The 14,433-nt window shown below is 39.6% G+C and overlaps 1 protein-coding gene across 1 annotated transcript in view; it reads left to right on the top strand.

Moving 5' to 3' along the window:
• Positions 1-13,406, top strand: part of LOC123763189 (fibroblast growth factor receptor-like 1) — a gene marked incomplete at its 5' end in the record, with an annotated part of 31,585 nt that extends 18,179 nt beyond the window's left edge. Inside the window, 5 exon segments of the mRNA XM_069303117.1 lie at positions 80-242; positions 4,248-4,369; positions 6,565-6,705; positions 7,468-7,570; positions 7,789-13,406. Of these exon segments, the coding sequence (XP_069159218.1) occupies positions 80-242; positions 4,248-4,369; positions 6,565-6,705; positions 7,468-7,570; positions 7,789-8,264 (1,005 nt within the window).
• Between the last annotated feature and the right edge of the window lie 1,027 nt (positions 13,407-14,433).

Here is a 14,433-nt window from a genome sequence, read left to right as displayed (position 1 = left end):
CTTGCCACTAACTACTCCCCCCTTCCCCCTATGCCACTAATGACCACTTCACTGTCAGTAACTGTCGCTTGTTCCTCAGGACGGTGTGGAGCTCCGGGAGGGATCTCTCGGAGGAGAGTCGCGTCTGACCCGTCACTACCTGCACCTGCTGGAGCTGAGGCCCGCCGACGCTGGCACCTACACCTGCGCCGCCGCTAATCAGTTCGGCGCCGCAGCCGCCAACTGGACGCTCAGGGTCATAGGTGGGTCCTCTCGTGTCTTGTTTCGCTATGTCTGGCGCCAGTCACACATGTCTGGTGCCAGTCACACATGTCTGGTGCCAGTCACACATGTCTGGTGCCAGTCACACATGTCTGGCGCCAGTCACACATGTCTGGTGCCAGTCACACATGTCTGGTGCCAGTCACACATGTCTGGTGCCAGTCACACATGTCTGGTGCCAGTCATACATGTCTGGTGCCAGTCATACATGTCTGGTGCCAGTCACACATGTCTGGTGCCAGTCATACATGTCTGGTGCCAGTCATACATGTCTGGTGCCAGTCACACATGTCTGGTGCCAGTCACACATGTCTGGTGCCAGTCACACATGGCTGGTGCCAGTCACACATGTCTGGTGCCAGTCACACATGGCTGGTGCCAGTCACACATGGCTGGTGCCAGTCACACATGTCTGGTGCCAGTCACACATGTCTGGTGCCAGTCATACATGTCTGGTGCCAGTCATACATGTCTGGTGCCAGTCATACATGTCTGGCACCAGTCACACATGTCTGGCACCAGTCACACACGTCTGGCACCAGTCACACACATCTGGCACCAGTCACACACGTCTGGCACCAGTCACACACGTCTGGCACCAGTCACACACATCTGGCACCAGTCACACATGTCTGGCACCAGTCACACACATCTGGCACCAGTCACACATGTCTGGCACCAGTCACACACGTCTGGCACCAGTCACACATGTCTGGCACCAGTCACACATGTCTGGCACCAGTCACACACATCTGGCACCAGTCACACATGTCTGGCACCAGTCACACACATCTGGCACCAGTCACACATGTCTGGCACCAGTCACACATGTCTGGCACCAGTCACACACGTCTGGCACCAGTCACACACGTCTGGCACCAGTCACACACATCTGGCACCAGTCACACATGTCTGGCACCAGTCACATACGTCTGGCTCCAGTCACACATGTCTGGCACCAGTCACACATGTCTGGCACCAGTCACATACGTCTGACACCAGTCACACATGTCTGGCACCAGTCACATACGTCTGGCACCAGTCACACACGTCTGGCACCAGTCACACACATCTGGCAGCCTTCTCTTCCCAAACACACACCTGTCTAGTCCACATCCACATATGTCTGTCCTCCACCCATTCTGGGGTCGTAGTCCTAAGGGCCCGGGTTCGATTCCCGGTCGAGGCAGAAACACTAGGTAGAGTTTATTCACCTAATGCCACTGTTCACCTAGCAATATATATAGGCAGCTGGTTGTCAGGGTTCGAGAGAAGTGTATAGTAGACATGATAGTAGAGACATAGGTCTGATCAGTCAGTGCATGAGGCAACCAACCGTTAGAAAGGCGGGGTCCAAGAGCTAACAACTCTGATCCTGCAGTGACAAATAGTAAATGCACACCCAGCCTCCCTTCCCCCCCACCCCCTCCCTCTTCACTCCATTTCCGGCTAATTATAACATAAGAATCTCCACTAACAAACTATACTGTATATTTTCAAGACTGTATATAGCAACACAAAATACCCACCATTATGTAAATAAGCTTATTCAATGTTTCATGATTTTTGTAACTTGTCAAGAATTTTTTTTGCACCTCTTGATTATTGTTTAAAGCTGATGTAACATATATGATTTTAGTTGACAGCACCCAAAGAGGAGGGGTGGTTTTTAATGTTTACTTAATACAGCTTGGGTTTCAGCAGTGGTATGTTAGAATTGGCACAGTGGTGTCCTCGTGATAGGTTGAGACGAAGATACGTGATACAGGCGGAGTCTAGCTATACTCTATAGTATGTAGTATATGGCATATATATATATACCCCACCGCCCTGGTCTGGTTTGAACGAAGCTGTGAGGGGGGGGGGGGGGCTCGAACGCGTGTGACAGACAGCACAGCAGATGAGGCCAGGAGAGGCTATATCTGCTGTCTGCTCCTTAGTAGCGAGGCTTGTGGTTGTGAGAGTTGGAAATTGACTGCTGGTTCCCTTGTCCTCATGTCCCACCAGCTTATATATTCCCTTGTCCTCATGTCCCACTTGCTCATATATCCCCTTGTCCTCATGTCCCACCTGCTCATATATCCCCTTGTCCTCATATCCCACCTGCTCATATAGCCCCTTGTCCTCATATATCCCCTTGAATCTCATATCCCACCTCCTTGAATCTCATATCTCTGTCCACCTCACCTTGAGGTGGACACAGTTTGTTAAAATCAAAAAGTACCTAATTTCATCCTCTTAGCTTCCTACCTTGTGCTTCAAACTCGCACAGCATTTTGTGCTTCCCACTCCTCCCAGTATTAGTACTTATGACATTCAACTTCTTCAGTGTAATTACATTGTCAGGTAATCATTTTCATCAACTTATAGTGTAGTTATTATCTTGAATTCAAAGTTTTGCTGCAATGCATCGATTAGCTTTAAGTGTTCTTCCCACATCTTGCCCGAAACGCTGTGCGTATTAATGGCTTTAAGCATAGTATGTACTTCTATCTAAACATCCAACATTGTGTTTCTAACTCCTTTTGAATGTATGTACTTTTACCTGAATAAACATTTATAATAATCGTGCCCTTATCCATTAGATTAAGGACCTGCATGAAACGCTATGCTTGTTAGTGGCTTGGCAAGAATGTAACACCACCAATGTTTTGTACACTCACAAACTCAATGTATACTTTGCATACCAATAAATATATCAAGGCATGTACGGATCTCTTGCACGGCTAAGGCATGGGAACATAGCATTGCCACAGCAGGCAGGAGCTAACCCCCCTTCTATCGGCTTGGTACTTTGTTTTACCTGAATTTACCTGAGAGCCACTAATACTAGTGGCCTCGATGAGGACAGGAAGCCGGCAGCTTGTCAAAGGTCCCCCACCATTTGACCTGATAATCTTTTCTAGCTGTATTTTGAAAGCCAGCAGAGTTTTGGCGTTTACAGCTTCAGCGGGTAGGCAGTTCCACGAGTTTACAGCCCTATGGGTAAAAAAGCATCTGCTGTGGTCTGTCCTACATTGTGGCTACATTTTTATAATAACTTACTTAACCCCTGCTACCCGCAGGGGGTGCTAAAGAGCCCCCCTCACTGCGTCAAGGCACATATGTTTTATATATTATTATTAACAAGCTTAGGTATACACAGCAATGTGCTGCTACCCTATTCTATATGAATGATTGCACAGTGTAGATCAAAAACTAGCTATATGTTCGTCTAATAGCCCCATCTCACGGGATGGTTAGTCATACATAGAATCAAGAGAGAACATGGAATACCAGGCTGATCTATTAGCCCCCATTAGTAAAATCTGAGGACAGCACAAGAATATCTTCCAATATTTGTGAGTGTATGAAGTAATTACTATCCACTGAGGGAGATGATGCAAGATCTGTTGAGATTTTGTCCAATATGGTTTTGTTCTTCAGTTAGTTTAGTTAATTTATTATGCACCCCATACCCATCCTGTGGCGGTAGTGGAAAGGGTTACAGAGGCACATAATGGGCTCAGGGACTGAACCCCACAATTCATTTGGCTAAGCAAGTTACAATCTTGATGAGCTAGTTACAAAATTCAATATAAGTCGTCACATCAACAATGGGTTCGAGATCGACCACAAGTACAATTTCTAAATTAAGCAACTGACATGTGTGAAGAGCTACTGTCACAATTTATATGTTTGTCCTGCACACCGCCCCCCATCCAGTGGGCAGCGGTGGATTGGTTACAGTCACTTAATTACTACCTACAGCTTGCAAACTGGGGATATTTGGCTAAAATTTCTGGTAGCAGATCATTTTGAATGAAATATTTACACATCGCTGGAACATTGGTTATAAAATTGTCTCTAAATTCACGTATCTTTTTGTTCTTCAGAGAAGATAATCTTTTTTTTTTTTTTTGTTAAATAACATTGTGTTACACAGTATGGACTGTGTGCCTTACACAACAGGCATATTCATTGCTAACACATGATCTCTTTACCAGACCAAGCCCGGCCCAGGGAGCCAGAGTTCAACCCTATGGATCCAGCGAACACCACCATCATTCTAGGGGGCTCGGCCACTCTCCAGTGCAGTGGCAATTCTGAAGTTACTCCACACATTAAAGTAAGTGCCAAGTTAACTTATCTTGATGTACAGTATTTAAATTGACGATTCCAGTGTGTTTTTTTTGCGATTCTAGTCAGCAGTCAATTTAGTTTTTATATCTAGTCAGTGGTCACATTGCTAATAAGAGAGTTAAGCAGGATCCACATGTGATTATTTTATAATTTATTCACAGATTTTTTGTGTTTATTCATTTGTTAGCATTTGTAGTTTAATATTGTTATATTATTTTATATGTGTATTTTTAATCCATGAGCTACAATGTAAGGTTTTATGCTGGAAAACTGAACAAAAGTAAATAATGCAGCACTGTTTATTACACACACATAGTAAACACATTCTAAAAAGGCACACACACACACTTAGATTATTTGACCAAATTGACAAAGAGGAATTCCTAAAATGGACAACCTCAAGAACAAGAGGTGATACATACAAGCTCAGGAAACAAACATGCCAAAAAAATGTTAGAAAGTTTTCTTTTGCAAAGTGGTAGACAGTTTGACCAAGGAAGAAGGTGGTGGAGGCCAAAACCATCAGTAGTTTTAATGCATTACGTGACATAGTACTGGAAAGACCACGAACATAGCTCTCATCCTGTAATTACACTAGTGTAAACCAAATAAAACGTTAAGAATAGCGTAAAACCTAAAAGAAGAGTGTGTCAAAAACATGACAGCACATACGAGGATTGCCTGGCGAACTAGAATGGGAATGACAGTCTTAGGCACAATAGAATAGACTTGTTTGGAATATAGATGATACTTTTAAGCTCATCATGGTTGAGTTGGTAGTGTGTGACTGGGGTGTACAGTGATGCAAGCTGGATTCCATCATATTGCCTCACTCTTATTAGACAAGTTACAAAAAAACAAATCTCTGCAAATAAAAATATTATTATTAGATCTGTATGTTAGATTAAGGACCTCCTCAAAATGCTCTGTGTGTGATAGTGGCTTCGCACGAATGTAAAAATACCAATCTCATGTATTCTCACCAACCCATTGTACCTTCTTGCAAATAAAAATTACTGTATTATTATTATAATTATTAATTATTGGTTTGGCCAGTGGAGGCAGCAGAGGTAGTCAAGGGCATGCAGTGAGTTAATAGCAGACTCGCCATTTCTGGGGTTGAGGATGAACCAACATAGGGAAAAAGATACAGTTGATGGAACTGGAAGATGTGCTCAGTTTTTTGCAAGAATTTGATGGATTTTTGATATAGAAAACATGTTAGCATAGGTCTCAGTAGAACAGTTGGGATCATTCTCGTAATAATAAAAATAATACTGTACTGTAATAATAATAATACAGTAATAAAAATAATAATTTTTATTTACGAAAAGGTACAATGAGTTTGTGAGATTAATTAAGATTGGCATTTTTACATTCTTGCAAAGCCACTAACACGCATAGTGCTTCGGGCAGAAACCCAAAATCATGAATCCCGGGTTTGAATCCCGGACTAGATAGAAATGATTGAGCACATTTCCATTCCCCTAATGCCCCTGTTCACATGCCAGTAAATAATTGCCTAGGAGTTAGGCAGCTGTTATGAGGTTACATCCTGGGAAAGGTTAGTCATTTGACCTTTGGGGTAGGGGAGGAATACCTCAATATAAGCCAAATATATACAGTACTGTATTGTATATATACACAGGCTGCCTGTACTTTGACAAAATGAAAAAATAAAACTTCAATAAGACCAGCTATGATTTATAGGGCTGAATATAGTGTAGTTAAATTGTATGCATTAAATCCATGATATTAAAGAGATGTTTGTAATATTTAGTATGGCCTTTTTGTATGTTATACTTTTAGTTCTAATGAAATAACATTTAAAATCAATGTTGTATGAATATGTATTGAATTATATGTAGTGAACAGGGTCTTGTAAATATTATTGAGCCACTAAGAACTTGATTCAATACTTAGAGATGTAGTTTTTTTAATACAGTACTGTATTACAATGCTGTTGAGATTTGCTTCACTTGTGATATGTATGCCTCAGTGTTATGATTAATTGTGAATGGCATTGCTCACCCCAAGTTTGTTTGTCAAAGTATATCTACAATTTTATATCTTTTACTTTATATCTTTATATATATTAATTTTATATCTTTACCATTATATATGCACGGAAAATAATTGTTATGGTACTTGCTTCTATTAATTCAATTATCCATACTACAGTGGCTTCGTCGGCTCGAAGACGGATCAAGCTTAGCTGAACACATCCCAGACAATGAGACACTAAACTGGAAGGGACACCGTTATGTTGTTCTTCAAGCCACCCAGGTCCTTACCCCAGGTGATGGATCATTCTACACTAAGGTAAGATGAGATAGTGGCTTAGATAAGTATATGAGATACTGGCACAGCTACAAACAAGTTTGGATTAGCTTACATACAAACACTTTTGTCTATGCTTGGTATGTATACTGTACGGCTCCTAATATTGAATTCATTCATGTAACAATAATGGCAGTTTTTTAATTGTATCTCCTCTTTGCAGTTTCCATGCAATCCTTTTCTAACCATTCCTATTGATTGTGTTCTATTTACAAAGATGTTCCGGTACAAAGATGAACCGAAACACCATTTTGTAAATATTGTGAATTATTAACAAATGAGGAAACACAAAAAAATAAACACAAAAACAAAACAAATTTAATTGTTGTATCTAAATTCATCACAAATGTTTTCATGTGGCACTATTGCTTATTGAGGTCCTGAACAGTTGAGGGTCAGACAGTGTAATTTTAGTGTTGTGTAGATTAATAAATGAACATTGTTAAAGCCCTTCATTGATCAAGTAAACAAACTCTAAAAATATATATAAACTGAAATCTAAATTGAGTACTGCAAGTACTGTATATGAAGATCCTCCTCTAAACGTGTAAATTATTTTGGCTGTGGTACTAAAAGCTGCAAATAAGTTTTGTTTTTAGCCTTTCTGGCAAGAATTCCTGCTAATCCATATGTCTGTCTAACTGTGAGGGGGTGGACCCCATATACTCAGGATTATCAAGAGTAGGCACACATATATATACTGTATATAAAATGAGATAAAACCGTATTATTCAACAATTTCAGCTGGTGATTCCACGTGTGACAGCACAGGACACAGGTGTTTACGTATGCACAGCTACAAACAACTTTGGATTAGCTTACAGACAAGCACTTTTGTCTGTGCTTGGTATGTATTCTGTACAGCTCCTAATGTTGAATTCATTCATGTAACAATAATGGCAGTTTTTTAATTGTATCTCCTCTTTGCAGTTTCCATGCAATCCTTTTGTAACCATTCCTGATGATTGTGTTCTATTTATATTACTGTGGTTAGAGTAATTAAATTTCCCATTTGCATACACAACATTATGTAGCCAATTTTAAATATAATTTTTGTTTCCTCAGATGAGTCTTCAGATGGTAACACTTTAATGCTAGTGGTTGGAGTGGCCTCTGCAGCTTGTGTCATTTTAGTAGTTGTAGCTGCCGTGATGGTACGTAGGGTGCAGACTACTAAACCACCTCCACCGCCGGGGCCTAATGAGAGTGCCTTATTGCCTCCACCACCTATGAGTCAGGGCAAGATGCAGCCTCCACCGTCGCATCATCCACGTTACGTTCCTGGCATGCACAACACCCAGCAAGGGGCACCACACGGTCATGCTGTAGGTCCCGAGGGCCCTTTGCTGCAGTATGCAGGTGGTGTGGTCCACATACCACCACAGTCAGCCATGGCAGGAGGTGGCCAAGTAGCTCAACCCATTATAGTATATCAGGACCCGGCCACAGCTGCCTCCGTTTACATTGCACAGCGTCCACCAGCACCTGCAACATCTACAGGAAGACCGGAGTACCAGTACCAACACTTGGACGTTATATGATCTCGGGACAGACTAGTTTAGCGGAGACGTAATGTCTCGGAGATGGCCCGTGTGTTGGATTACGTGCTCATTTGCAACTACTCTGAATATTCAGTGTCAGTGGGTTTGCTTTGTTACTGCAAATTGAACACTGGTAAATAATGCACTGAACCATTAGGAAATGAATTATAGTACAGTATTTATATTTTGAACACATTAACAAGAATCTGTGATAAAGATGAAAGTTACAAATTGATAGAGTATATGTTCGGTGACTTTTGTCACGTCCTTTAGATATTTGTGCAGCTTTTATGATGCAGCTGAAAGCAGCCAAAAAAAAATTGTTTGCAGTTATCATAGCAAAAAGATATCACTCTCTAGTCTATCATAAAGCAGTTATGGTTTCCAAGACATGGAAAGTTTGGTTTCCAAGACATTTTCATGCATGGTGCCTTCATGGCCTGTAACTACTAAAGAGTTTTTAAATCATATTTTTAGTTTTGTTTGGCCAGCATGAAGTGTAATTAGTTGAAACACTGTCATATTTATGACTGCAGCAATCATGACTTAACCGGTTTTGAGTTTGTAAAATCCTAATTGAAGATAATTACTGAAATTAGTAACAATGTATTATAGCAGAATCATATCCCTTTATATTGATGAAATCTAGTCACAAAACCATATTATCAGTGGTTGTCAAATTTCTATATATATATATATATATGTATAGTATTCCATAGAGATAGAATTATATTATGTATCATTTGATTCCATGTATGAGGATGTTTTTATCCTTCAGAGGAATCCTTATATGCCATGACATTATCAAGAAAATTGTGTAATAAATTAAGCATACATCCTCAGACGGTATTTTTGATATGTGCCAAAGGAAGTAGCTCAGTATATTTTAAATTAAAATCTCTGAATTGTGTAAAAATAGGTTATCTGATATTAATTTATTGGTGAATTATGTTATTATTGGTGTTGTACATTGAAGAAAAACACACAGGGAATGGTAGGTGAGGGAGCTGTGTAAATATTGTCTTGTAAATAATTAATGGGGTTTGAATATAAATTATGAGAAATGTAATACGTAGAGTATTTGCATGCAAATAAGGCCACACTTTTCAGTACCGATGGGGTTATATTTTGTCGAGTTGTGCATATTCTTTAATTTAAACTAACATACTTTGTTTATATATTAGTTCATTCCCTATTACTATCTCAAGAACCTCTAAACGAAGTTTGTTGTTTTTGTTTGGCTCGTGTCTATCTGTGTTGAGTACTAAAATGGTCGTGTTCCAGGGATTGTTTCTTGGTATTGTATTCTATTAACATTGCAACTGCTGTAATGGAATTGCTTTCCATTAGTTGGCATCTTGTGCCATCAGTTTACTTTGCTGGCATTTAACAAATACTTCAACCAAGAAGGAATTGTGAGCTCCATATTGAATATGTGTTACACACTTGTACTAAGACCACTGGAACACAGGTTATCCTCAGTACCTCTTGTAGTGTACAAGAGGTACTGAGTGTACAGAGGCACATAATGGGCTCAGGGAGTGAACCCCATAAATGAATTGTGGGGTTCAGTCCCTGAGCCCATTATATGCCTCTGTAACCCTTTCCACTACTGCCCACAAATTGGGTATGGGGTGCATAATAAATGAACTAAACTAACCTCTTGTAGTGTACTCAACAGCTCCTCTGTTAAGTACACACCCTCATCAACCTCATTAGATTTTGTTGACCAAACCACACACTAGAAAGTGAAGACCGACGTTTTCGGTCCGTCTTGGACCATTCTCAAGTCGATTGTGTCATTAGATTTGACCTCTTTTTGCCATTTATTGAACTTTCTGAACTGAATTATATATATATAAATGCGGAATGTTCAAATATATTATCTGGGTTGAATTTTGATAGACTACGAGAAATGTAAAGAAGGCAACTTGTGATATTTTTCTAAACGTACAGCATATTCCTTCTAATGAGTTGTTTATGTCGAAATGTGACCACAGCAGATTGCATAACTGGCCACATTTATAGGAGTTATTATTTCTCTGCCGGTATGATTCACCTAGAGTAAATTGCCAGCGGCCAAGGTGTGCTTGAGTAACATTTAAACAAGGTTAATACAGTGTTACATCACTGTCCCTTGCCCAGCCTTGTCTTGGGGCTAAACTCATTCTATAACAAAAATATATTAAAATATTTCCTTGGATAGTTGGATAAACATTATACTGTACTGTATTTTATTATATTTATTTGGATTGACAGTCTAGGCGTTTAACCACCACACTGCGCAGAGTGCCATGAGGCGCTCTGAAAGTTGTGCTATTTTATGCTTTTTTTAATTAGGCTATATTATAATATTTTCATTAATTTTTATGTTTTGAAATGAATTGGTTGTGTTTGGAAACATTCTGACATTAACTTTACCTGAACATTTATAAAAAGAACCCAAATATGTCCTTAAGAATTGCACTATGAAGTTTTTGCCAAAACCAAGTGCGCAGTGCGGTAGTTAATGATTGAAGTGTTCAGTTGAAATATAGCAATGCGGATAAGTTTATCCAGCAATCTTGATAATTTTGTTGCAATATCACAGTGCATATCAGTTTGTCTCTTGTAGCGGTGTGGATCCGTTTGCTCAGTATAACAATGTGGATCAGTTTGTTCACCTATATGGAAGAGCAGTTAGAATCCAATTGCCATCCAGAATCAAAAGCATTATATGACCAATATTTACAAAGTGAATAAATGTATTTTTGTATTTTTCAAGCACTGTCATCTCTCTTTGTAGAGCTTCTGCTATGTATATTGCAAACAAAATCCCTTAAGAGGTGGAATTTATATATATATATAAAATTAGAGTGGGATATTCGACAGTGTGGAAGAGTTGAAAGAGAAAGAGGATGGGAGAAATGTAAGGGTAAGATAAAACTATCATAGATAAGAACGAGATATAGATAAAAGAAGAGAGTCAGAGATGATATATCAGGACAGATGAAGGAGGGTAAAGAAGCCAGGCAGCTGGAGGGTTTGGGCCAGCACAGATAATCAGTCATGAAAGGGGCAAAGAAGACGAAACTTAACATAACTAGACAGTTAAATGATAAAAGCCAAAGGTAACTGTACAGATGAAAGGGACAGATAACCAAACAAAATAGGGGAATTCAACATAACTACAAAGGCAAAGGGGAGGAAGTAAAGATTATCAAGGCACAAATGAAGGGGGTGGAATATATCTAGACAGAGGGGTGGAAAGAACAGATGGATGAAAGAAAGTAAAGTTAAAAGATACAGATGAAAAGGGCAAGATTACCAGAGACGAGAGAGGGAATGTACGTAAAGATTGTATAGCTATTAGTTAGAATAAAAGGTATGTCTTGGAAGACAGATGTTTATAAGATCAGGCAATAATCAGGAATTATCTCTAGTTTTGTGAGAACATTAAACGACTCTCCTGCTAGAAGGGGGCAGTCTTCCCTTAATAAATACGTGCGAGCCAAAGAGCGGTTTATTGTCACATACTGGAGAATGTAGGTATAATGCCCTATATTAATAAAGGCTTGTGTGTGCTCGCATATATATTTAAAACGTTCATCACAGAGTTTCAGGTACTTTATATTTTGTGTTCGTGGACTATCTGTAAAATATATTTCGTTAGTCTGTTTTAATATTGAAGCTGGCTGTGTATTGTGATTGTGGCACTAGCATCCAAATTTTTAACTTCAAATAGATACAGTACTGGCTAAAGTAATTAATTCTAAAGAATAAAATGTTATAAGTTGCTACATGTTGTCACAATTATCATTTATGGGTAAAATTGTTTCATCTTAAATACTGTAATCAGCAAAAATGATATGAACGCAACATTTTATATTGGATCCGGAGAGTGAGTGACCCACATGCTTTAGGTAAATATTGATCTCTTAATGTTATATAGCGGCAGTTGTTACCCGGTGCCCCTTCTAACACAACTGTCACTCATGTGTAGTGTAACACGAGAGTGTAGCTGATGACCTGTGTAACAGATACAGTATATGTAGAGGAGAATAACCCTTCTTGCTGTAATTATCATAGATGAATGCAACAATGTATAGCTTGTCTTAGTGATAGATTGTCAGCATATTTATTGTCTACATTCTGTTGTGCAATTGTGTGTGCATGAATTTATTAAAAAATACAAGAAGCAAACAGATGGGTCACACCCACAGTACAGACCGACACCCCAAAAATGCTGGGATGAATCACACACTGCCGTGTTCAGTAACTTTCACCCTAGTTTAGAGTACAGCGTAACATCACTGAAAAAAAATGAAATGAAAGATGTTATTTTCCCTGCTACTAACATGATGTATAGTATGAAATCATTACTGAAAATTATAGAACACACAAGATTTTTCCCATATATCAGAAAGCATTGTATTCCAGACACTAGTTTGAATAATTTAATTTGTGCAGGGACAAAGTCGCCAAATAGTGCAGTGATGTATATGATATGTATCAACAGTTTTGTACTGAACATTTGGACATGTTATTATTACTTGTACCTTAGTATACATCACAATGTAACTATATATATTTGAAACACTAGTAGTATATGGTACAGTAATTGCCATTGAAGATCTTGTAATCATGCATTGTAATGAAATACAGTATAGTACGTATTTGTATATAATTGACTTTATGTAATATAATGGAGCAAGTCTTATATATTGAATTTCCAGATAAGTGTACAAGACATTCATGATATGGCTTTGGCTATACAGTATAATTAAATCATGTTGCGTTGGCAGGACATCCACTAAACAGTGATGTGCATCCAGTCTTTGGAAGTTCTTTATAAAGCAACCGTCCACTGTATTTTTTGGCATCACAGGAGTTTCATGACAGTGTAGAGGCTAAGATGAAGCCTCTTCATTATGTAGATGTAACAACACCCAACAAAGTCATCATAGTAATAAAACATAAGCTAAATGCAAGATGTATACCTCACCTTTGTGTAACAGTATACATTGTAATAAGGATTTTGTTTCAGTATCCCTGTGAAGCTTAAGGAATCTATATATACTGTATCTAAATATATATATATATACACCCCACACTGTAATTGATGTGTTCTCCAGTGACATATCAATAAATGTGAAGATTTGCTGTGTCATTTCTTTAATCATACACCCATAATTACACCTACGACAATAGAAAAGTCATTCATTGTGTGATTTACATACATATTACCTGTTCATTACAGGTATTACCTGTTCAACCCTAGTGGCCTCAACGAGGACAGGAAGCCGGTCCCAAAATTTCGCTACTTTTTAGCCCAAAATTGGGCTACTTTTGCTACTTTTAGCCCAAAATTTCGCTACTTTCGATACTTTTTAGCCCAAAATTGGGCTACGTTCGCTACTTTTTAGCCCAAAATTTCGCTACTTTTAGCCCAAAATTGGGCTACTTTCGCTACTTTGTAACCCAAAACTGGGCTACTTTCGTTACTTTGTAGCTCAAAATTGGGCTATTTTCGCTACTTTGTAGCCCAAAATTGGGCTACTTTCGCTACTTTGTAGCCCGAAATTGGGCTACTTTCGCTACTTTGTAAAGTAGTTTGCATATTAGTCGAAAATTAGTCGATTTTTGCCAGCTAGCGAAAATCAGTCGATTTTTGCCAGCTAGCGTCGAAAATAACGCGGTATTCGGCCGTTAGTGGCAAAAATCGCCCGATTTTTGGCCGCTACCGCCGAAAATTGCGCAATTTGTGGTCGCTAGCGGCGAAAATCGCGCGATTTTTGGTCGCTAGCAGCGAAAATCGCGCGATTTTTGGCCGCTAGCGGCGAAAATCGCGCGATTTTTGGCATGTAGCGGCGAAATTCGCGCGATTATTGCCCGCCAGCTGCAAAAATCGCATGGTTTCTGGCCGCTAGCATCAAAAAGAGCGCGGTTTATGGCCGTTAGCGGCAAAAATCGCCGATTTTTGGCCGCTAGCGGCGAAAATCGCACGGTTTTTGGCCGCTAGCGGCGAAAATCGCGCTAATTTTGGCCGGCAGCGGCAAAAAATTGCAATTTTTGCCCGCCAGCTGCGAAAATCGCACGATTTTTGGCCGCTAGCGGCGACAATCGCACGGTTTTTGGCCGATAGCGGCGAAAGTCGCGCTATTTTTGGCCAGTAGCGGCGAAAATCGCG

Source organism: Procambarus clarkii, chromosome 49, assembly GCF_040958095.1.
Source record: "Procambarus clarkii isolate CNS0578487 chromosome 49, FALCON_Pclarkii_2.0, whole genome shotgun sequence".
NCBI lineage: Eukaryota > Metazoa > Arthropoda > Malacostraca > Decapoda > Cambaridae > Procambarus > Procambarus clarkii.
This window is presented reverse-complemented; position numbering and strand designations above follow the sequence as displayed.